Genomic DNA, 25,874 nt, shown 5'->3' with positions numbered 1-25,874 from the left:
GCAAACAGGGACAGTGTGCTATATATATATATTGTTTTCCCGTGTGTCCAGTTGGATATGATCGTCCTACCTTTATTGTATCTGGTTCGTGGTGTAAAACTGGACAGCTAGATGGGTTTAAGACCCTGTTACTGACTTTGCAGTAAACACAATGGCCCCAAAATATATTTGTCGTAAAATCCCAATACTGAACAAAGAACAAGGGCCCCACAAAGTTAAAGATGGAGTACAGGATGCCAAGGACTGTTCTAACAGTCCTTGATCTCGATTTAATGGAACTTCCTGTATATCTGGTAGTCAGTGTCTAGCAGGAAGCAGTTCAGGGTGATATTAGTTAGTGTGTCATATGATCTTGTGGTCTTTGAAAGGCTTTCAAATGGAACATCAGCAGTAGTAGTCGTGCACCTAGTATAGTACTGAAATTTAGAGGCCTGTATCTGTAAGTTGGCTGGACACAATTGGGTTTGTTTGATGGGAGGGTGCATGAAGCGAGCACCCACTGGACCTACAATTGTGACTACTTACAATCATGGCTAGAGTTTGGAGTAAGGAACAGTTGTCATTTTGAAGCAAAGTATGTGCTAGAGCTGGGATGTCCAATGTATGTCCAGGTGAGCAACTTCCATGCCAGAGTTTCAAGATTTCTGCTGTGTTAGGTAGCTACTCAGAAACTCAGGCATGGATCCGGAACTATAGTACCTACTTTGAACACTCCTGTACCAGAGAGATGGCTCAAACCCTAGAACCAGGGTCATCTACTGCTGGCAATGGAACAAAACTCAAATATCGGAAGTGAAGAGGTAAACCCTGGAGTAAGACAGATATGAATAGAACAAATATAAATGCCCTATCAACCCAGTCATGTAAACACCCAAAAGGTAATGGGAGAAATGCTTTCAAATAGTGTAACCCACTGGTGTACCCACTCTGGGTAGGTTTCCAGTCTATTGTTTTTACCCCCTGGGCTACTGTAGACAGATGCCTACCTTATAAAAAGAAATACTGACCCTGCACCTCATGGGATCAGTGCATTTCGGAACTGCCAGGTGAAGAGCCCCAGTCCGGTTTCAGCATTGTTCAGCCTCATTAGTGAGCTATGTCTAAGGTCTTGTGGCACAGTGAGCAGGGGGCCCATATTTTGCCATGCTCTTGACCACTTAGGGCGTTATATCAAACACACAAAAGGTGATGGGAGGAATGCTTGGAAATAGTCTTAACTACTGGCAATCACTCTGGGTAGCATTCCAACCTATAGTTGTTTGCCCACAGTGCAGCTCTAGACAGAGACCTGCCTTATGCAAATCTGTACTGACCTGCCTCCAAAAACATATGAGAGAAACCACTGACAACATACAACCATATGAAAACTATCTGTAATATTCTTAATAAGTGCAATTCTTTTTCCTATATGTTGAAGACAGACAAGCCGATATGGCTATATAAATTACCAAATTGTTGAGGTGACAAATGCAATTGTTGCTCTTATGTTCTTGACAAAATGAGTATCTTCAGTGACTAGAATAACATAACAAACTTTAATATACAGCAATTCATCTCTCATAACACAACCTTTGCTGTTTACTTGTTCATATGCGTTTGCAAACTCCGTGCAATTAGGAATGATGATAAAAAATACTCAAGTGATCTAGGTAAAATACAGATTTTGGAAATTGCATACATTGAAATGGACAGAAGAGGTGGAAATCGTGAACTCCCTTTGAGAGAGAGGTTCCCTAAATACATTCTGTGGACACAGTTTATCATGGCCTTAATAATGACTGTGAATTACATTTGTACCATTTGTAATACTAAATGGGTGTAGAATTAATCTTATAAATATATTTAATTGAATTGGTTTTTGTAGACTGAGCTGGACACAATGTGAACCTACTGAAGTTTAAACCAAACGCACTTTATTAGTTTATTAGTGGGTATGCCGAACCATTCCTTCACATAAAAAAAATATACCGTGCAGATGTTAATCATAAAATGACTGCTTAAAGATTATATATATTATTTATGAGTTTTAGAATTAATGACGCTAAAGAGACAAATAGGCGTGTTTCCTTAAAGATACTGTGATGTTGAGAAATCTTACAACCTAGCTACATATTTCATATGTACATGTAACTGTAGGCGTGGGACAACTTAGCTAATGTTTTCAGTAGTAAAATGGATTTAAACAATGCAGCTGCTGGTAGGTAAGGTATTACTGCAGATAAAAGGTGCCTGTAAAATTGAAAATATTTTCACTTTGAATGCTTATTTAATCACAACAAATATATGATGTTGTAATGTAAGGCAATATGACATTTAAATAGATTGGATTCTCCTATATATAATACGTTTGAAAATGGATATATTTTCAAAATACATACTAAGGCCCTCATTACGAGTTTGGCGGTCAGTGGACCGCCGCGGTGGAGATGGCGCTTGCACCGCTGCAGGATTGGCCAAGTTTCTGTCCGTTCCGCCATTGTGGACGGACCACTGTTGCCGGCGGAAGGCCTCTTCAGGTTGGCGGACACACAGTTTCCACCCACCGTATTACAAGGTTGCACACCACCAGGACTTTCGGGGCGGTCTAACCGCCGTGAAAACCATGACAGAAACGTACAACATAAAAGGAAGCACCCACCTTCTGGAACACAGACATGTAGGTGCCATGGCACGCGAATTACAAGTCTTTCCAATGCTCCTGCTGGCCTTTGACGTCCAAGACTAGCGATGCCGACATAGACACCAGCCGTAAGTACCCCATCCTAGCGCACACTGGAGGGAAGGACATCAGTACAAACACAAATGCACAGTCACCATACATACATACGCAAGGAAAGCCAGGACAAGCTATGTAGCATTGACACCAACAGTGCCGTTGTAGATAAATATTATTGGAAATATAAAACTTTTTATGATAACTATTTACAAAATGCCACAGGGGCCAGTGCATCATTGTCCAAATGTCCCGGGCACAGTGGGCATGTGAGGACTGCCCAACTCGACTCCTGACTGCAATGTGCAGACCTCCACAGGGCAGGGGCATTAATGGGGCATGCAGGCACCTCAGGGATGGGGGTGTGGGATCAGGGTTTGTATGGGGGGGGTCCTTCCTCTTCTTATGAGGCTTCCCCCCCTTACTGTCCTGTTTCGGGGGGATGCCTTACCCTTGCCCTCCTTTCCTGCCTTCTTAGTTGGGACTGGGGATGAAGGTCACCACAGCAGGGGACCCAGATGGGAGTGTGTGAGGTGTGAGGGTCAGGTGTGCCTGTTGTGGCAGCACTCCAGACTGCTGACTGTGGGGCATGGCTCAGCCCAGAGGAGGACAGGGAGGTGGAAGGCAGGGGTCTGGGAAAGGTAGCAGGGTGTTTGGGGGGAACAGGGACTGGACCAGGAGACGGTAACAGGGAAAACTCGTGCAGGAATCTTTTTTTAGTGGCAGCGGGTAGGTCATGGGTTAGGCGTTTGGGAGTGGAGGGAGAGGGGATGGTTGACAGGTGTGTATGTTGATGTCGTTTGGGTGCTGGTGCGTGGGTGTATGATGTGTGTGTTGGGTGGATGATTGTGGGCGTAAAGGTGTACTGGGAGGAAGAGTGGATGAGACACAGGGAGATGGCAGGAAGGATGTATGAGTTAATGTTGTGTATACGGGTAGGGTGGATGTGCTGCATGTGGTTGTGTTGACTGTTGTGGGGCGTGCAGATGTGGTGTATGGGGGTCTGCTGTTGTGGTGACGGTGGCAGTGTTTGCACATGTGACTGGACCTGGGACTGATGATGTGGTTTCTGCATGTGTGAGTGGCGATGTAATAGTGAGGGGGGAGCAGGTGGGGGAGTCAGGGTAAGTAGTGGATGTTATGTGTGCGTCTGAATGGTGGGTGTGTGCATGGTAGTGTTTGTGTTGCATGTGATAGTCCTTGAGCTCTGGGTCTGTTGGAGGGGATGCATGCTGGTATGAAAGTGTGCTTTGGATGGGAAATGGGAGAGGGATGTGGGAGTGGGAACAGGTAGTTGGAGGGGGGACGGAAGAAGAAGGAACACTGGCTGCCGTCAATGAGGAGGCCAGAGCCTGAAACGATCTCTGAAGGGCAGACAGGGCACCGTGAATGCCTTCCAGGAACAAATTTTACTGTTGCATCTGGGATCATTGTAGCATGCTGCATGTTACACAATTTTGCTCTCAGATGTCACATCCCATTACTGAATGCTGAGGAGGGTGCAGCTGTGCCAGTGGCTGATGAAGGGGACATGGGGAGTGATGAGGAGGAGGATGGCGAGGATGCAGCTGATTCCAGAGCAGACCTGATACAACAGTACTTCCACTGACATACAGGTATGTGTCAAAGCCATGCTATGTAACCAGTAGCAATGTCTGCCGTGTGCAGGGCTTCTACCAGGGTTGTGTGTTCAATGTGGGTATAGGGTGAACCCATTACTTTAGCTGTGGTGCTGTTAACTGCATTACAGAACTTGTAAATGGTTGCTCCCCCTTCTGGCACTGTCTCATAAAATGGTAGGTCAATGGTCTTCCTTTTACATATGTGATGGCTGTATATGTTGTACTCATGGTAGATAAAGACGTAGACAGAAACTGTGCTCAAAGGTGTTTATTTTTATAATACAAGTGCAAGAGCTGATGAGTGGGGTCATGGCGAGTGGGATCATCAGGGTACTTAGCCCACCTGTGGGGAGTTGTTGTCCAGTATGATAGCCATGTGAAAAAGGTGTTATGACAGTGGGCAGTCAACAGGGTATGCTCTGAAGTGACTCAGTTCCTGGCGGTGGTCTTGGTCTAGGCATCAGTGGAGGCTGGATGCATGGTTGGACGTCCTCGCTTACGTGGGGGCCCCTCAGCTACAGGGGAAGGGGTGCTGGTGTCCTGCTTTTCCTATGGCAGGGCCTCCATTCCACTGGTTGCGGCTGACATGGAGGGCTCAGATGTGATCTGGCTAATGGTAGGGGCCTGCTAGTGGGAGGTGGACTGACACAGGATGGAGGTAAGTTCCATCAGCACCCCTGCTATGGAGGCCAGGGTGGCATTGTGGGTCTGCCACTGCTGCATGGCCTCCTGATGGTTCTCCCTCTGTTGCCTCTGGGTCTCCTGCAGGGTAGTGAGGATCTGGGCCATGGTGTCCTCGGTTTGGTGGTATGCACCCAGGACTTGGATGAGGTCCTCTCGATCAATCTGATGTTGTTGCTCCCCCTCCCTTGGACCACAGATCCCCTCCCAGTAGCCCTTGCCCCCTGTACCTGTGCCCCTGGCACAGTGTGCCCACTCCCAGTAGCACCAAGGTCTTCATTGTCTGGGGCGGGTGCCCTTGACTCAGGCCCCTGTACTGTGGGGCACACCTCTAATTGAGTGGTCCCTGAGGTACAGGTTTGAGGAGGAGGGGCTAGCTATGGTGTTGTAGCCACACAGGAGGGTGAGTCCGGGGTGTCTAGGTTGGGACTGCTGGAGATGGACTGGCCAGTCGACCCAGATGGCCCAGGCAATTCGTCGTCCTCCAGACATCCACTGGGGCCTTCGTCCTGGGGAGGGCTGTCTGACCCTGGCATCCTCTGCTGGATGGCAGTAGCAGGGTTAGCTGTGGATGGAAAGGGTGAGAGTTAGTATGTGGACATGTTGTTGTAGTGTCATAGTGAGCCACTTGCGGTGGGTGGAATTGTTACCCAGAGATGGCAATGACATTTGCAGCAATGCTGACACTGTATGGTGAATGGCCTTTGGGCCATGCTTGTCATATCAAATTTAGTTGTGGGTTTGCTGTTTGACATTGCTGTAATTGGCATAGGTAGTGAGGTGGTGTTGGATAGCAGTCTGGGTGGGCTGTGGGATGAATGTTCATGCAGGTGCACCATTTTGAGGTGTGAGTGTGACTTGGATCCGGCATCCCTAGTGATGGATTGTGGGAGTGGTAGTTGAGGAGATAGTGAAGGTTTAGCGTGCATTGTGTGGGTGGGTGTGTGGGTGGTGTGGCATGCAGAGTAGGAAGGTGGGGTGATAGTGGGGGGTGTATTCTTGTGGTTTGTGATATGATGGGGAGTGGTAGGTGCTTGGGAGGAATGCACAACTGGAGTGGTTTGTGCTCGGGGAAGGGGCGGTGGGGGGTGGAGGTGGGGGTGTAGCTTCCCTACCAGTATCAATCCCTCAGTGATTCCTGTGAGGCCCTCAGGATATATGATGTCCAAGACCTTCTCAACCCAGGTTGTTGGGTCAAGGGGAGGAGGTGGGGGTCCACCGCCAGTCTTGTTGAGGGCGATGTTGTATCTGGACACCATGGAATGGACCTTCCCCCTGAGGTTGTTCCCTCTCTTTCTGATGTCCTCCCTTGTGCGTGGGTAGCTGCTGACTGCATTCACCCTGTCGATGATCCTCTGCCATAGCTTGGTTTTCCTGGCCACTGATGTTTGCTGGACTTGTGCTCCCATCAGTTGTGGCTCTACTCTGATGATCTCATCCACCATGACCCGCAACTCATGGTCGGTGAAGCTTGGGTGCTTGTGGCGTGAGATGTTGTGGGGGTGCGTGCACCGTCTGTATTCAGTGCTCAATGTGCAGTGGTTCATGTGCCATGTATCTCTGGGTCATGGTAGTATTTGCAATTGTTTGAGGGAGTGAGAGGGGGTATGTTTTATGGTGCAGTGAACAGGTGTGTGTAGTGTGTGTGTGTGTATGTGTTTCAGGTGTGGGGTATTCGAACTGTCCAATCTGGTGTTGCCTTCTATTGGCAGTGATTTTCTAGCCCGCTGTGGTGCGCGCCACCAATGGTTTCCCGCTGTGCATGTTCTGCTGTGCTGTAATCTGACTCACAATATGGCGGCCGGTATGGGGTCGGTGTGCACAGCCCGGCAGGGAGACAGTCGCTCTTTCACCGTCAGTGGCACTGGCAGTGTTGGATTTCTGGCTGTTTCTCGCCGGCTTGGTGTTTGTGACTGGTAATACGGTGGACACTGTGTTGGCGGGACGGTGGTGGGATTTTGCATGGCCGTCTTGCCATAAGACCACCAAACTCGTAATGAGGGCCTAAGTCTTTTTTATGTTTAATAATTGGTTATGTCCAACATATTTTGCTGTTAGCACTCAGTGACATAGAGACATCGCTAGAAATCTTACCAAATGAAGCAGCATTGCAAGTTGGTATTACATTGCTTTTTACCCCCGCAAGATGTTAGTAATAAAACCACAAGTAACCTTAGCTTCAATTAAAGTATCACTGCAAGTTGTGACCTCACACACGCAGCCTTTCAGTTTGGATGATGCTTACCTTTGTGAAGGTAGAACAGTTGCAGTTTGCAAACTAACATTTATAGAAATAGCAGCATCAAAGCACGTCCATCCAATCACTTCCAGAATTAGTAGAATCTCCATCTTCCACAATTTTTACTTAAGTTGCAACACATTTTAATGATGACCCAGTCACCAAACTCAACTTTGCTTTATTTAGCATCGGTCACATTGTCACAATATCTCTTATTCTAAAACGGCGACTGCCCAACTCAGTCTGGCAGATTGCACTGTTTCCTGACACCATCCATGGTCCGAGAAATTCCTAGTATGACCACAGACCAGTGGTAATATGGTATTAGTGCTCTGTCCTTTAATAGTAAAAAGGGTGCTTAGCTGCAGTTAAATGTGATGTACTTGCGTAACTCAAACCCTTTTCTCTTATATATGACTCAACATTTAATCTTCAAGCCAAAGTGCTTTGTATTCCTTTTCCTAAAAAACATAATTGGCCCTTTCAACTAATCTATTGGATGGTGAAATATACAAAGCAACCTGTAGCTGCTTGATACCAAAGAATTAAAAAAATTATTTAAAAACATGTCAGACAAGAATTGTTATCAGGAGCTAATTCCTTGGTTACCCCTTCCCATGTGCTCAAATATTCAGAGAACTCAAGCACAACATCCGAGTTAGTCGAACTCACAAATGAGAAATGAGCAGCAGTTTGCTACAGTTAAGTATTTCACATCTGGTGGCAATAGGTTATACGGTCATGCAAAGTCAATAGGTGACTTCTCCCAATACCCTCCAGGAAGTGAAGCAGGGTGACGAGGCTATTTGATGACTTTGCAGTGTTTATCTGGTAACAGCTATTCTTTGTATTTATTAACAAGCACATCAACTTGTGCGTCCATTGGAGGCCACCAATAATGCTTCTTTAGCTATTTTTAGTAGCTGTAATTCCAGTGTAAACAACTTAAAGAAATTTGCTCTTTATCGTTTCTGGAGGAACAAACAAACCTCGCCTAAAAACGATACCATTTTCAAAGGACAGTCGACGGAACCTCGGCAAAGCTTCTCAATTATTTATTTGAGTTTGTCTCATGGCGATCCCTGTATCAGCAATTTCTTAACCTCCTCAAGGATGGAACCCTTCTTATAAGCATGCAGCCATTCAACATCAAACACAACCCTCACTCTCCTGTACAGTCTCTTTGGCAGCCACTACGGACTCCGGGTAACTACCTGAACCAAAGTCTACCTCAGAAGCGCCATACTCGAGTAATCTGAATAAGCAGCCAGCGCAACATTTTCTCCCACCAGATATGTTATTTATGTCAAATTCGAACTCAGCAATGTGTAAATAAGCCTAGCCAACCTAGGAGAAGCTTTATCTGTACCATTGCGTCCATCAAGTATACATATGGCTTGTGATAAGTGAATATTTCAAAATGTGAACCATGACAAATATGTTTGAAATCACTCCACCGCCCGCACATATGCATGAGATTTGTGTTTCATGGTGCTAAAGTGTATTTCATACCCTTAATGACTGTGGGAAATATTTGCCGTGGTATGTCCCTTTTTGCTGCCCAGTGAGTAACACTGTACCCTATCCCAGTGCATTAGCATCAACAGTGGCCAAGTAGCCTGAGTACAATTTCAAGTCTTGCCACCACTTATGTCCCTGTGCCATTCAGCCACATAGTTTTTTGTACTTACAAATCTTTCCATGATCTCCAAAGTGCCTTCTATGTAGCCTAAAATTAAGATGTCAGATTCACCAAATACGTTTGGGTTCACATCTGAGGTATGCAGTTGTACACCCTTTCATAATCAGCAGTGACATCTGAGAGAATTGTAATTCGAGAATCAGAATCGTGCTACTAGTAAGCACAACCTCACCTATGTATACTAAAGAAAGGTTTTTTTTTATTTTACTGGAGGTAAGACCACCGTGATCAATACCAACAGTTAAAACAAGATTGCTAATCATGGGATTCATATGTTGATCAACATCTTCCCCAAACTACAATTCCACCTTACAATGCTAGGAGTCAATTTACAAATTCTGCTGCACTTATTGGCTTTTTGCCTATAGCAGGACAGTTAGGTTGATTACTTAAATGTGCTTTAAAGCCACACTTAAATGTCCACTTCTTATGGCCAGTTTTACTGTTCCTGTCTTAGTTGTTGATAATAAACACGCAGCACTGCCTGTAATATCATCACAAACTAGAGTGTTTACATACACTGGGAAACGTTTAATCCCTTTAGCATGTCTAGCATTTCTTCCAGAGATGGATTGCAACACCCGAGTAACCTCGCATGTATTTTCTTTGAAAAACATTTTAGAACAATCTGATCTCTTAAGTTTATATCTATGATGCTGAGACACGAGCACTGCTATTCTTCAGTCTCTTTACTATGCTGTTTCCTAAAAAAAAGAATTAAAAAAAAAAAAGAATTCAAAGCTGTCCTTTCAGCACTGCACCAGGTTCCTCAGTAAAACCTCTTTCCAGAGAGTACCATCTACCATCTCTCCTTTCTACTCATTCCAGATATTGAACTGGGATTGTGGTGCTTCTAGTTCTGTCAAATTCTCAAAAAATGCTGCTTACATATCCTAAAAGACCAAACATTATTACCTTCTTTCTCTTAGCATCAAATGTTTTGCTATCTTTAGTAAACAAATAGTAGTTTTCAAGAGATCTGTGCCACTGCTTCCAGCTAAACAATAATTTTCCTGGGTTTTGCAGAAAAAAAAAAGAATGATTAAGAGCTTGTGCACTGGCCATATTAGCCAACCAATTACTCAGAATAGAACATATAAATGATGCCAATTTAACATCAGGTCACTAAAATATCTCAAGCAGGTGAAAGCTTTAACATTTTCAAGCAAAATAGGTGCAATATGTCCAGCACATGTCATGCAAAAGCAGCCTCAGAAATTAATCAGGAATACCTTAGAAAGGGGTAACAATGTACATGTTGTGGGGAAGGACACTGTCTTTGTTCGGTTTGTGCTGCGGGGAGTATTTCACCATGCCCTCTCAATGGTCCCGAGAAAGAAACATCATTGGCCCTATAGATGTATCAAACACAAGGATGTTCCGAAAGAATACTATATTCCTTTGGCTCTGAAAAATCTTGAACTAATTGGTGGGATACTCTGTCTCACATGGTGAATGCACCTTGATGACGTTTTGGATGTGCATGGCCTTCTTTTGACTTCAACAAGACTGTTGCAGATGCAAGGATACGCATTGCTCGTGTAGATATGACAGAGGCCATTGACTGCCCGATGACAGACAATGCTTCACATCAAACACCATTTCCTTTGTACAGTAAAGATAATTTTCCAGTGTTACTCTATGTCTACCTTGTCATAACAAATCAAGCTTCAACATTTCCTCCTAGTAAAGTCAAACGTTTGACTCATAACCTGAATGATTCTCAATGCTGGCGTCTCGCTAAATAAAATGCTTCTAAATACGAGCTCTACATAGGTTAGTTGAGATGAATCAATGCAGTTCGTTAATCCATATATTGAAGTTTCACTTGTTGCCAATTTGTAGAAAAGGAACAATGCTGAACACCAGCAACGTAGTTAAAATGGAAGACCACCTGACAAGCACAAGATGTTCCAGGATTTCAGCCAAACATATAACAAGAGAATGTGGAACTTAAGCTGATTGTACGCTACGATAAAGAAGGCTACAACAGCAGCTTAAGCGTCGCATAAGAAGACAACATTACAAACGCAGTTGGACACTGACTTGTAGATATTAGGACTGGGAACACTGAATTTGTGGCACAACACAAGGACATGGTTTTGGGTGGTCACTGACAAACATGCACTGAGCTTAAAAGTAGAACATTGGTCTATGTACACCAATATTCCCACTTAACACATACATGGGACAATGCACTGAGATGCTGACTTGAAAATTACACGTGTAGATTGAGAGTAGAACACTGACAGAAGAGACATATACACAGACAAACTAAAAAAAATAACTGACACCTGGGTGGTGACAGAATGATGTGGATACTATCAGAGGGACACAGATACGTTTTGCATTAATGTTGAATGTGGGACCATCACATGGGGGCGATAACGATGACATTGGACACAGAGATAGACATAAGGGCCCCTGGCACAGGGATACTGGGTTAAAGTAACACTGACAGGGAACCTGACACTGGGAGACAGAAATTGTCCCTGATACATTGACACAGTGACTTGGTCACAAACACATTTGGGCACAGGAGCATCTGCATCTTGGTACTTAAATTTGAGACCCTGACACACAGATGCAGAAATTGGAATATTGATGCGGGGGCTCTGAAAGTGATTAAAGGACAGTAATAAGACACGGGTATGCTGATACAGAGAGGTCTGACAAATGTCACATCCCTTTTAAGGTAGCAGCTTGAAGTTTTTATACAGGTGAAATATGTCCAGCACACACCATGTAAAAGCAACCTCCGAAATTAATCGCTTTTACCATAGACCAGGGTAACATTATGTAGTGCATAAATACATTTGAGCTGAACACATTGATTTTTCCACTATGTAGGAAGTAATGCTACTTTTATCCACTAACAGCTACCAGAAAGCCCCATGCCATTAGTGGTTACCTTCAGTTAGCTCACTTTCCTTTACCTAACAACACTCAAAATGCTGAAGGGAGGGGGGCTTGTAGTGTAGACAATATCTAGAATAGGATCATGAATAGGCCAGTCACATTGAGGAGACTTTTGAGTTGTCTCATAACACTGTCTCTAGAGATCTAACCTCACCAGGAACAATCAATCAAGTTTCCTGTTGAGTGAGAAATATCTGAGGCAACAAATCTTTTACTATATAATTGCCCGTGTTCCTATGATTTAACATCACTCTCTTCCTTACTAGAACCTTAGCAGTCAGAGACAACATGTTTGAGTGTTTCTTTGGACTTGAATGATGTCTAGAGCCATCTTTACACAGTCAGGGTCTTCAGCACGATCCTTTTAATGTTCTTCCCCTCTTTCGAATCCCAGCTCCCCCTTTTTCTCTCTGGAAGAATCAGAGGATGATAGAACAGGGTGTTTCCTAGCCTTATGTTTACCAATAAAATAAACACCAGACTGCAATCTCAATTAAAATATCACCAGCCAAAAGATTTTCTCATGAGGAGAGGCCTTCAGAGCTTACCTACACTTCCTCTTGAGCCTTTAAGCAATAACTGCCCGCTCGATAGCTTTGGCCGTACCATGCATGCATGGAGAAAATTGAGTGCTCTCTCACAGCATGCCAGCACTTTCTTTCCCAGCTCTGCCTGAAGAAGGGCAGGAATCTGTAAGCACCATCTGCTCCTTTAAAATATTTCAGTGTTGGGCAAAGAAGTAAGCTACTCACCAAATAACTCCTAGAACAAGACTTGTGCTACAAAACACTCCAGTTTCCTGTAATGTGGAATGCCTTCTCCTGTTTTTTTTCATTTGTCTGCTTCCCCAAGCCCAGCAGGAGTAGTATTTAAATAAAATGTACTGACTAGGTTCAGCTCCAGCAAGGGTTAGTATAAAACAGCTTCTTCCTTATGCCCTTATAGCAGTTTCCCTGTGAGACTGGGGGAAAAAACCAGCAGGATGCCCTAACTACCCCCCACCCCCATCCCCCACCACACCTTATGACATACAAGGAGGAATGGGCAGGACTGGTTTCTAGCAATCTTTCTGACTTTTTTTTGTCTCAAGAGAGAGGTAGGACTCACCTTTTCACAATTAATGACTGGTGCAAGTATAGAATATTCCCAATGCAAAACATTACCCCTCATTTTTTTTTTCTTCCCTGAGTGAAGCAAATAGTTATCATGAGAAGACTGATCTCCTGCAATGGGTTTACAGTACCTGTGTTCACTGTACAGGGTGCATACATGCTATAGACCGGATTTTTTAAGCCACAAATTACTTTGTTATAGGTGTCTTCCACCTAACGTTGCATCTGCTTCCATAGAAGCCAATGGGGAAAATACCTTCCTCTGATTATATTTTTCAAAATCTCCTTTTCCTCGTTTGAAAATGTTGATATGTATGAAGGTGTCGGATTAACCTTTATAGTTCTACAGCTCTATCTGTGCAGTCCTAGGTAGGTTGCCTGAGCATTTTTGCGGAGCAGCCAGGCATGGGGGTAGAGTGGAAGGGGTCATTGGGCCCTTTAGAAAACCCCAGTTAGAGACCCTAACATCATTGGACTGGTATAAGGAACTAGGAGATACCAGTAGACTCAACACCTCCCCAGATTCTGGCTTGCTCTCCCCCACTACCGTGGCGGTGGAGGAGGTGGAGCATCTTACGCAATGGTGGTGAAGAGGGCAGCGGAGGTCCTTGAGCTTGAACTTCCTTCCGTGGCGGTCAAGACTAACCTCTTGACAGAAGTGCTACAGCCTGGGACTTCCTCATCCAAACCCCTATTGCCCTTCAATGAAGCACTGACTGATGTCCTACTGGGAACTTGGTCCATGCCCAAAACATGAGCTCCTGTGAACAGGACAATTACCTGCCGCAATTGCCCTGTCTAGGGTGGTCCTAGTTTCCTCACCCAACATCCCACCCCTGAGAGCTTGGTAGTCCAAGCTTCAACTTCTCATGGCACGTTCATCCACGTCTCTTCCCCCCCCCCCCCCCCCCCCCCCCCTCCGCACACACACACACACACACACAGACAGGGAATCTAGGAGGTGGACACCTTGTGAGGAAGAGGCCCAGGCTGTCCTCTCCCAAGCAAAGAAAGATGGGAGTGGTGCAGAAAAGTTCACCATCAGGTGTGGTTTGGATATCACTGACTCGCTGGGCAGGAGAGCTGTTTCATCGACAATGACCTTGAGGCATCACACCTTGCTGAGAACATCTGGCTTTTCGGGGGATGTCGAGGCCAACCTCATGCACATGCCCTTCGATGGGACTTATCTCAGAGAGAAGGCAGACTCAGCGCTGGAGCACTTAAAGGACCCGCTTGCTACGGCCAAGTCCTTGGGCTTCTCAGTGACACCTTGCCCCCAATTTGCCTTTTGCCACCCTTTGATGGCTATGGAAAGGGCTTGCTACCTCGCTAACCCTATGCCAGCCACCGTCCAGTGCAAGCTGTGCATAGACGTGTACGTGGTGCATTCTGACCCCATGGGTCTGGTAGACATAAGTCATCCGGCAGCTGCAGCCTCGAAGTCTCCTAGTTTGGTTCTGCAAGACCATGGATGCACAGGGAAAATTCAACATCACCTCCTCCCCTGCAGTCCATTAAATCGGACAAGTGGGTCTACCAGATCATTAAGAAGGGTTACTTCCTCCCTCCCTTTTCAGTGTTCTTCTCCTCCTCCTCCTATACCGCAAACGCAAGAACAGCTAGCGGAGGAATTTACAGCTCTCTTGGCCAAGGGAGCTTTAGAGAGAGTTCCATTATCAGAAATAGGCAGTGGTTGTTATTCCTGCTACTTTCTGATTCCCAAAAAGAACAAGGGTCTTTACCCTATTCTAGACCTCCCAACCATCAACCTCTTCATCAAAAAAGGAGAAATTCAAGATGCTCACTTTGGCTCAGGGCTTGTCTGCCCTTGACCAAGTAGTCTGGCTGGTAATGCTGGACTTGCAGGATGCATATTTCCACATCCTCATCTTGCCTGCCTACAGACGTTACCTGCAGTCCAAGACAGGCCACAAGCACTTACAATTCACCATGCCCCGTTTTGACCTTACCTGCGCCTCTCTGGTGTTTACCAAGGTGATGATGGTGGTGGTCATCTGCTGAGATTAGGGGTGTTAGTCTACCCTTATCTCAATAACTGGCTGTTGTAAGTGGGTTTGCCTCAAGCTGTTGTCTCCCACCTTCAGACTATGGCGGACGACCTGCAGTTGCTTGGGTTCACTATAAATGTGCCAAAGTCACTCCTAACTCCTTCTCAGATGTTCCCCTACATCGGAGCTGTCATGGATAAAGTGCAGTTTCAGGTTTATCCTCCCAAGCAGCGAGTCGAGGATATTCAGGCTATAATACCAATGTTTTAGCCTCTATCCTGGATTTCTGTGAGAATAACTCTGAGGCTGCGGGGCCTTATGGCCCCCTGTATCCTGCTGGCGAATCATGGCAGATGGCATATGCAGGCTGTGCAGTGGGACCTGAATTTCCAGTGGGTGCAGCATCAGGGGAATTTCTCCGACATGGTTCAGATTTTGGAGGGAACTGCAAAAGACCAGCAAAGGTGGCTGACGAACCACAGTTGGATGAAAGGCCGACTCCTCTCCCTTACTCAACCAGGTCTGACAGTTGTGACAGATGCGTCAGTCCTGGGTTGGGGGGCCATCTGGGAAAGGTGGAGATCAGAGGACTCTGGTCTCCAGCAGAATGTGGACTACACATCAACTTGCTGGAGCTCCTTGTCAAGGGGAAATTAGTGTAGGTGTACACGGACAACACCACTGCCATGTGATAAAGCAACAAGCAGGGCGAGCATGGAGTCATGGACCCTTTGTCTAGAGGCCTCACCTGGCAGGTTCTCTGAATGCCAGAGCAGACAAACTCAGCCGTCGATGTCTAGAGGATCACGAGTGGCATCTCCATTCGAGGGTGGCACAAGGACTCTTTCTACAGTGGGGAGAGCTTTGGTTAGATCTTTTAACTTCTGAAGAGAATACGCAATGTCAGCAGTTTTTCCCCACCAAGGCAGCTATTGCTCAGAGATGCTTTTCATCTCGAGTAGCGTTCAGGCCTCCTGTACACCTTTCCGCCCATACCCCTTTTGCCTAGAGTTCTCAAGAAGATCAGGAACGAGCGGGCCCATGTTACTGTTGTGGCTCCGGACTGTGCACAGAGAGTCTGGTATCCAGACCTTCTGATAATGAGCATTAATTCTCCAATTCAGCTGCCCGTTGGGGAGGATCTTCTGTCGCTTCACCTGAATCTGTCAACTCTCCACCTCCTTGTGTGGAGATTGAGCGGCGACAGTTGATAGCTTTTTACCTTCCTCCCAAAGTCCGTAAAGTTATTTTTGCAGCCAGGCATTCCTCCACCAAAACTCTATATGTCTGCTGATGGCAAAGATATGTAAAATATTCAGAAAAGTCTATCGACCCTCTTTCTGCCACTCTTTCTTATATTCTTCTCTTCATTCTTACCCTTGACCAGCAGGGCTCTGCTCTGGCCACTCTTAAGATCTCTCTGCTCTGTCCGCCTTCCTGCGGCTGCCTGACCAACCCTCTTTAAGTCGTCTATGGTAAATAGGTTTCTCAAAGTGGTTGTATGTATTTTTCCCCCTTTGCCCTTTATCATGCCTCAGTGAGACTTAAATCTGGTTCTCACTTACCTCGTGTGTGCTCCATTTCAGCTTCTGCACAAATGTCCCCTCTTGATGTTTGCTATCAAGACAGCCTTCCTAGTGGCAATAACATCTGCCTGGAGGCTGAGTGACCTGCAGGCTTTATCATCCAAGCCTCCTTATCTTTCTGTGTTTCTAGGCAAAGTGGTGCTTCGCACCAGGACCTCTTTCCTGCCAAAAGTGGTGGCCTCATTTTATTTGAGACAGTATTGCCCTGCCCACCTTTTACAGTCCTCCACATCCCTCTAAAAAAGAGGAGCTACTCCACCATCTGGACCTAAAAAGAGTGTTGTCATTCTACCTTGACCGCACAAGAGTTCAAGGTGGACTACCAACTCTGTGGGCTATGTCGAGGCTACAAAAGGTCGGGCAGTACAGAAACTAACCATTTCATGCTGAGTCGCTCTGTATCAAGATCTGCTACGCCCTGTGTTAAGAGCAGCGTCATCCTAGTCTTTCCTGGCTTGTCAGAGAATAACACTTTGGATTCTGGGCATTACATTTACAGTTTTAACATAAAAATATGTGGCTAACAGTCCTTGCATGCAGAGCTCTACTGCTGGGTTGGAGGGGAGGAAGCAGCATTGTAAAAGCAAATAGGTCTCACCTTTATGCCTCGAACGCTGGCCTGTTGATTTTGCCAGTGTTTGTAAAGCATGGTTAGAAAAGCACATTTCAAAGTACTAGAGGAAAAACAAAATCATATCTTATGGTATCTCAAAACTACATTGAATTCAATGATTTCAGTCTTTATAAATGTCATGATTTAATTATCAAGTACTTTTCACTCCTGAAACTCAGTACAGAATTTTAAAAAAATAAGGAAGTCTCAGAATGTAATGGGAAACAATCACTAATGCCTAATTTACTTTATATAGGATTGTAGGAAGCTGGCTATCCATGCAGTAACTCAATATAGGGGGGCACTATGCAGATAGTCTAGGGCGACCCTTATTGGTTTACTGGGGTACAAATGACAATCCCACAAGCTCTCTTTTGTGGTAGTGTGGGCGAGCAGTTAGGCTTATCAGATCTGCTAGCCATCCTGCTGGAGTGGATGGTCACATCCCTTTTAGGAGCAAGCATTGTTTCTGCGTTCTGAGAGTGCAGGCTGTCACCTCCAGAAAGTCAGAAACGCGTCTTGTGGTGGCAGACTGGACCAAACTAGTCCGTCAGCACACCAAGAGACTGGTAGGGTTCAGAGGGCACCTCTAAGGTGCCCTCTAGTTGCACATCTGAACAAATCCAATGCTGGCATCAACCTGGATTTGTTAAGATGAGGTGTGTGATACCAAACACCATAGGGTTCGGTAAAGCTATTATGTGAATGGGTCACTCATGTTGACGAGTGTCCAGCACATACCTTAACCGCTTCTGTGCCTTGGACGAGGTCACCTCGTCCAAGGCACATGGGAACTTGGGGGAGCGCTAGCGCGCCCCCCCCCCCGTGCACCCCCCTCCCCCCCAGGCGGGGATGGAAGGGGAAGACCTTCTCCTTCCACCCCCGTTCCCCCCCCCCACCCCCCCTGTGACGTCAGCGCGCGAGCGTGCGCTGATTAGTCACAGGGGCCTCCCCCATCGCACTGGAAGCAGAGCTTCCAGTGCGATTGAAAGAGAAATGCTAAGCATTTCTCTTTCAATCACGTGGGGGAGACCTGGAGGGGCTTCAAAGGGAAGGAAATGTATTTCCTTCCCTTTGAAGTCTCTCCCAGGGTTTCAAAAGCCGGATTGCTTGCAATCCGGCTTTTGAAACCCCACTAGACACCAGGGATTTTTATTTTTTTGGTGATATTGACATAAGGGAGCGACCCCTTGGGCAAGGGTCGCTCCCAGGGTCGGCATTTTTTCGGGAAGGCCTTTTCTGCCCCCCCTCGGACTATTATTACCTCTAGGCACCAGGGATCTTTTTTTTTTTATGTTTTTTTTTTTTTTTTTTAGGTGGGGAGCGACCCCTTAGGCAAGGGTCGCTCCCCTTGGGGTAAAATTATATTTAGGCCATTTCTGCCCCCCTTGGGGGCAGATTGGCCTATTTTGATGAGGCCAATCTGCCCCCAAGGGGGGCAGAAACCACTAGACACCAGGGAGTTTTTTCTGTGCGTGAATTTCACGCAAGGGGAGCGACCCCTTAGGCAAGGGTCGCTCCCTGGGGGGTCAAATTTATTTTAGGCCATTTCTGCCCCTCCTGGGGGCAGATTGGCCTATTATTAGGCCGATCTGCCCCCAGGGGGGGGCAAAAACCTCTAGGCACCAGGGCAATTTTTTTTTTTTTTTTTTTTTTTTTTAGAGATTGGTAGCGACCCATCAGGCAAGGGTCGCTGCCCTGGGGGGCAAATTGTATTTAGACCATTTCTGCCCCCCTTGGGGGCAGATTGGTCGATTTTAGGTCAATCTGCCCCCAAGGGGGCAGAAACCACTAGGCACCGAGGATTTGTTTTTTGGCGCCAATGTCACGCCGAGGGAGCGACCCCGTAGGCAAGGGTCGCTCCCAGGCAGGGGGGATTTGGGGGGGGGGGGGGTCAAATTTATTTTAGGGCATTTCTGCCCCCCCCGCGAGCCGGCTGAGCTACAGGCCAAACTCCACAGGTAGGCACCTTGCAAAAAACACCTCTGTTTTCTGTGAAAAAATATGTTGTGTCCACGTTGTGTTTTGGGCCATTTCCTTTTGTGGGCGCTAGGCCTACCCACAGAAGTGAGGTACCATTTTTATCGAGAGACTTAGGGGAACGCTGGGTGGAAGGAAATTTGTGGCTCCTCTCAGATTCCAGAACTTTCTGTCACCGAAATGAGAGGAAAAGGTTTTTTTTGGGCCAAAGTTTGATGTTTGCAAAGGATTCTGGGTAACAGAACCTGGTCCGAGCCCCACAAGTCGCCCCATCTTGGATTCCCCTAGGTCTCTAGTTTTCAGAAATGCACAGGTTTGGTAGGTTTCCCTAGGTGCCAGCTAGAGGCCAAAATCTACAGGTAGGCACTTTGCAAAAAACAGCTCTGTTTTCTTTCAAAAAATTTGATGTGTCCACGTTGCGCTTTGGGGCATTTCCTGTTGCGGGCGCTAGGCCTACCCACACAAGTGAGGTATCATTTTTATCGGGAGACTTGGGGGAACGCTGGGTGGAAGGAAATTTGTGGCTCCTCTCAGATTCCAGAACTTTCTGCCACAGAAATGTGAGGAACATGTGTTTTTTTAGCCAAATTTTGAGGTTTGCAAAGGATTCTGGGTAACAGAACCTGGTCCGACCCCCACAAGTCACCCCATCTTGGATTCCCCTAGGTCTCTAGTTTTCAAAAATGCGCTGGTTTGCTAGGTTTCCCCAGGTGCCGGCTGAGCTACAGGCCAAAATCCACAAGTAGGCACTGTTTTCTATGAAAAAATGTGATGTGTCCACGTTGTGTTTTGGGCCATTTCCTTTCGTGGGCGCTAGTCCTACCCACACAAGTGAGGTATCATTTTTATCGGGAGACTTGGGGGAACGCTGGGTGGAAGGAAATTTGTGGCTCTTCTCAGATTCCAGAACTTTCTGCCACAGAAATGTGAGGAACATGTGTTTTTTTAGCCAAATTTTAAGGTTTGCAAAGGATTCTGGGTAACAGAACCTGTTCCGAGCCCCACAAGTCACCCCATCTTGAATTCCCCTAGGTCTCTAGTTTTCAGAAATGCACAGGTTTGGTAGGTTTCCCTAGGTGCCGGCTGAGCTAGAGGCCAAAATCTACAGGTAGGCACTTTGCAAAAAACAGCTCTGTTTTCTTTCAAAAAATTGGTTGTGTCCACGTTGCGCTTTGGGGCATTTCCTGTCGCGGGCACTAGGCCTACCCACACAAGTGAGGTATCATTTTTATTGGGAGACTTGGGGAAACGCTGGGTGGAAGGAAATTTGTGGCTCCTCTCAGATTCCAGAACTTTCTGCCACAGAAATGTGAGGAACATGTGTTTTTTTTAGCCAGATTTTGAGGTTTGCAAAGATTCTGGGTAACAGAACCTGGTCCGAGCCCCACAAGTCACCCCATCTTGCATTCCCCTAGGTCTCTAGTTTTCAGAAATGCACAGGTTTGGTAGGTTTCCCTAGGTGCCGGCTGAGCTAGAGGCCAAAATCTACAGGTAGGCACTTCGCAAAAAACACCTCTGTTTTCTTTCAAAAAATTGGATGTGTCCACGTTGCGCTTTGGGGCGTTTCCTGTCGCGGGCGCTAGGCCTACCCACACAAGTGAGGTATAATTTTTATCGGGAGACTTGGAGGAACGCTGGGTGGAAGGAAATTTGTGGCTCCTCTCAGATTCCAGAACTTTCTGCCACAGAAATGTGAGGAACATGTGTTTTTTTAGCCAAATTTTGAGGTTTGCAAAGGATTCTGGGTAACAGAACCTGGTCCGAGCCCCACAAGTCACCCCATCTTGGATTCCCCTAGGTCTCTAGTTTTCAGAAATGCACAGGTTTGGTAGGTTTCCCTAGGTGCCGGCTGAGCTAGAGGCCAAAATCTACAGGTAGGCACTTCGCAAAAAACACCTCTGTTTTCTTTAAAAAAAAATGGGATGTGTCCACGTTGCGTTTTGGGGCGTTTCCTGTCGCGGGCGCTAGGCGTACCCACACAAGTGAGGTATCATTTTTATCGGGAGACTTGGGGGAACATAGATTAGCAAAACAAGTGTTATTGCCCCTTGTCTTTCTCTACATTTTTTCCTTCCAAATATAGGAGAGTGTGTAAAAAAGACATCTATTTGAGAAATGCCCTGTAATTCACATGCTAGTATGGTCACCCCGGAATTCATAGATGTGCAAATAACCACTGCTCCTCAACACCTTATCTTGTGCCGTTTTTGGAAATACAAAGGTTTTCTTGATAGCAATTTTTTACTCTTTATATTTCAGCAAATAAATTGCTGTATGCCCGGTATAGAATGAAAACGCACTGCAGGGTGCAGCTCATTTATTGGCTCTGGGTTCCTCGGGTTCTTGATGAACCTACAAGCCCTATGTATCCCCGCAACCAGAGGAGTCCAGCAGACGTAACGGTATATTGCTTTTGACCATCTGACATTGCAGGGAAAAGTTACAGAGTAAAACGTAGAGAAAAATTGATGTTTTTTTCACCTCAATTTCAATATTTTTCTTTTTCAGTTGTTATTTTCTGTAGGAAACCCTTGTAGGATCTACACAAATGACCCCTTGCTGAATTCAGAATTTTGTCTACATTTCAGAAATGTTTAGGTGTCTGGGATCCAGCATTGGTTTCATGCCCATTTCTGTCACTGACTGGAAGGAGGCTGAAAGCACAAAAAATTGCAAAAATGGGGTATGTCCCAGTAAAATGCCAAAATTGTGTTGAAAAATTGGGTTTTCTGATTCAAGTCTGCCTGTTCCTGAAAGCTGGGAAGCTGCTGAGTTTAGCACCGCAAACCCTTTGTTGATGCCATTTTCAGGGGGAAAACCACAAGCCTTCTTCTGCAGCCACTTTTTCCAATTTTTTTAAAAAAAACGAAATTTTCACTGTATTTTGGCTAATTTTTTGGCGTCCTTCAGGGGAACCCATAAAGTCTGGGTACCTCTAGAATCCCTAGGATGTTGGAAAAAAAGGACGCAAATTTGGCTTGGTTAGCTTATGTGGACAAAAAGTTATGAGGGCCTAAGCGCGAACTGCCCCAAATAGGCAAAAAAAGGCCTGGCACAGGAGGGGGAAAAGGCCTGGCCGCGAAGGGGTTAAGATGGCTTTCTGGTTCACTTACAATGCTCAGCAGTGGGGCTGAGCATCACAGGGCCATATCCACTCTTGCAGGTATGGCCATGCACTAATTGTACTGCACCCTGCCTTAAGACTCTTAGGCCTGCCTCAGGGGTGACTCACATACACCTAGCTGCAGTGATGGTGGCATGGCACACCAAGTGTGTGCATTGTCGTGTTTTCTCCTGGCTTGCACCAAGGCACGCAGACTGCAATGGCAGCTGTGTGCTTCTCATTTTTAGAGGTGGTTACTGAGGTTGGCACAATCAGAATTGCAGTCCTTAAGGACCCTGCCCTCTCCTCTACCCATGCCCTTTTTTCCAGGGGTACCACTTACTAGGGACTTACACGGGGGTGGTGTGCGCCAATTAGACACCATGTTACTTGTCTTTGGGAAAAGAGTACTGGCATTGGGGCCTGTTTAGCAGGAACCCAGTGCACCTCCGTCAAAAATCTTCAGTTCCAGTGGCAAAAAGTGGAGGTTGACCATGTCAAAAAGGATCATTTTCCTACAGGGTTTCAACCATTTACTCTGCCGTAGCAGAGAGAGCGGATTTATGGGCTTCCAGGAGTCGTGCTAAGTACATTTTCTCCCTCAGACACCATCTTAGTGAACGCAACTGATGGGCCTTCTCCCAGTGCCATTACATCTTTTGTGTGTCAAAGCATGTTCTTCATGCAATATGCAGAACACAAAACATAAAACAAAAACAACCTTTAAAATCTGCTATTCAGTCATGCTGCTGCAAAAATGCCCCTATTGATGTGCTTGTACAGATAATGTTGGAGTGGTGGGAGAAACACTGTGCAGGGTGCTCGAGGGGATTTCAGTGGTGAAGAAGCACGTGATGGTGCGCATTAGAAAACACATTCACATGGAGTGCAGAATAAAAAAAGTAGGTTTCCTAATTGTGAGCGCACACGCTTTTTCTTGTTGCCAGTTTCTTTGCAGCAGATTTTAAAAAAAAATAATGTATAAGTTGACTTCGCTTTTCATGACTGTGCTCCTCTTGACTCCACTCACTTTCCTGTGCCACACCTTGACCCCCAATTTAGGGGTTCACAGAGATTTGTTTCCAGTTTCAGCACTGCTTTAACTCCTTAAGTCTGCATGAAGTATGACAAAATAATGCAAGGGTGGACGGGTTTTTTGTAGATATGTCTAGTACAGCAAATATTTCCCTTCATCCGTGCAGTTCAACCACCCTCTTGCTTCCTCTCTTCCTTTCCATCTTCCCCTCATTGTCAGGTACAGCTTTGTCTGTAACATGTTGTGTGCCCTGAACTGAAAATCGTCTCTAGACATATGACTGTAACTGCTCCTAACCGAAGTCCAGAAAGACTTACTAAAGGCAACAGTTCTCTCGGCGCAGGCTGAGTTAACGAGCAGAAGCTATGTATCCACAAGCAGCGCCAGGGAAGTGATTCCTCCCTACTCGCTATGTCCTGTCAGATTCTTTCTTTGGCTGTCTGTAATTTATTGAGTTGCACATACTTTTAACCATGTTCGCTTGCTGCTAGTTTTACCTGTAGCTGCTGGCGAGTTCATATTTTAGGCTATGTTTAAAAACAGCATTTTAAGTTAAATGTCTTTTTTTCTTAATAGGAGTAAGAGAAATGATTGAAAATCTGCACTGTGCCCGAGATTTGCAGGCAATGAGAATTCGAAAGAAACAAAGACAAAAAATCCGCCCACAGCCGGGGAGTCTGTACATGGCAAAAACATCGACTTTAGAAAGAGTATCTCTTAAAGCAGCGGTGGAAGGGAAAAGCCCCTTCTCGTATGCCCTGGAGCAGGTACATTGTGCATTCTTGGCCGCTGAAGAAAAGTTTCTTCTACACGCAAATTACTGCTCTAGTCGAATTATTTGCTTTATCAAGAGGTTACTTTTGATGTTTTACCAGATTTATAGCTATTGTGTAACATGCACTTACATTCTAGCCTTCCTGCTCTGGCGGATGCAGCTTTCTGCAGATTTCTCACCTAAAGAATAGTCTTTCCAGGCTTCAGACTGGTCTGTGAAACGTTTCCCCAGCAATGGCCCTTTAGCGCCGACACGTGGCACCACACTGCACTAGCCATAACTCTGCCTCCGGATGTGATGTCACTGGAGAGTATTAGGTGCCAGTTACTGTTTTTCATGCCTCTTCATGGCACGTGTAGAGAAACAGAGAGAGCCACAACTAATTTAGGACAGAAAATTTTGCATACTCATGATTTTATTAACTGTACCACTAGCTCTTCAGGAAGGAGGGACGATGGTGAGGAAAGAGTATTCTTTAGCGGGGGAATCTTCAGGAAAAACGTGTCCACCACGAACATCGTTATGAGAGGTAAGTAGCTTTCACTTTTCAGCTTGTGGTTGTCCCAGCACCTTGTGATTGACATACCTCTATCCTTGTGCGTATGCATCCTCCCACAGTTCCCTTGTTTAGCATCACTGGCATGGTTCAAAACAGAGCTGTTTTAAGGCAAGAGCAAAGTGGGCTGTTGTCCAAGGCCCCCAATCTTTTAAAGAGTCCTCTGTTTTTGTTAATCTTTTTATTTGCATTTTGGCAATTACAAGGATTACATGCCGGATATATAGCATGTAGACTGTCGTAGCATATCGTAATGTGTCTACATCAATACAGAGAATACATTTATGCAAGAATATAGACGACTGTAAACGAGTATAATAGTGAGCCGAGCTACCTGTGAATAAGCATTGTGTATATGTACGTAACCATCAGTAAAAACATAAAATACAACAACTTTTATTGAAAATTACATTAGCCTGCACCCGCCTCCCTACGTCATAGATAACTGGTCAACTCCACGTTAGTCATATCGGTGTGTGTGTAATGGGAGGGATGAGCCGTGGTGATTGCATTGTTGAGGCCTCGAGTAATGGTCAGAGTTGAGCTGTCAGATGGTCTTCACTGGAGGCGCAGCCTGTTGCGTGTATGTTGGCATGTAACCCTGTCAGTAGCCCGTCCCAGATGGCTTCTATGGGGTATGTATGCAGGCCTTTTGTTATCCTCGCGGTGCAGGGCTCTGCTTTCAGTTGGTGCCCAGGCCTCAAGCTGATGACTTTAGGAGGGCTGGGTGATTTGCTCCTGAATGTAATTTGATGCTTGGCAGGGAGAAGCGCCAGGTCTATGAATCACGCCCTTGCTTTGGAATTCGTTGTGCTTCAGAGCAGACCCAGCAGGCAGACCTCCCAGGTGTGTAAGGTGTTGTGGCCTTGCAGCCTGCCAGATGAGTTGTTATGTCTAGCCAGTATTGGGAGTGGAAAGGGCATGGCCAAAACGTGCAAAATGTCATCATCCAGTGTATGACAATGGGGGCAGGCAGCGTCAGTGCGCTAGAAATAGCGGTTCATCTTTTGGAGGGTGAGGTAGGCTTTGTGCAGTACGAAATATTTTATTAGTCTGAAACGGGTGTTGCGAGATACCAGTGCAGGGTACGACAGACTACGATGCCATTCCTATTCCTTGTCAGTGTAGGGTCGACCTAGGTCAGTGTTCCAGTGATGTCGCAGCCAGGCTAGGTATGTGGCAGTGCGGAAGCACAGGGAGCTGGCTATTCACCTCGTCAGGTGGC

General features: G+C 46.0%; 1 protein-coding gene across 3 annotated transcripts in view; it reads left to right on the top strand.

Moving 5' to 3' along the window:
* BRCA2 (BRCA2 DNA repair associated) overlaps nt 1–25,874 on the top strand; it is a 584,634-nt gene that overhangs the window by 244,768 nt on the left and 313,992 nt on the right. For all 3 annotated transcript variants that reach the window (XM_069205562.1, XM_069205563.1, XM_069205564.1), the window contains one exon: nt 23,895–24,085. In XM_069205562.1, the coding sequence (XP_069061663.1) occupies nt 23,895–24,085 (191 nt within the window). The remainder of the gene's footprint in view (nt 1–23,894; nt 24,086–25,874) is intronic.

Source organism: Pleurodeles waltl, chromosome 8 (assembly GCF_031143425.1).
Source record: "Pleurodeles waltl isolate 20211129_DDA chromosome 8, aPleWal1.hap1.20221129, whole genome shotgun sequence".
NCBI classification, from domain to species: domain Eukaryota; kingdom Metazoa; phylum Chordata; class Amphibia; order Caudata; family Salamandridae; genus Pleurodeles; species Pleurodeles waltl.
This window is presented reverse-complemented; position numbering and strand designations above follow the sequence as displayed.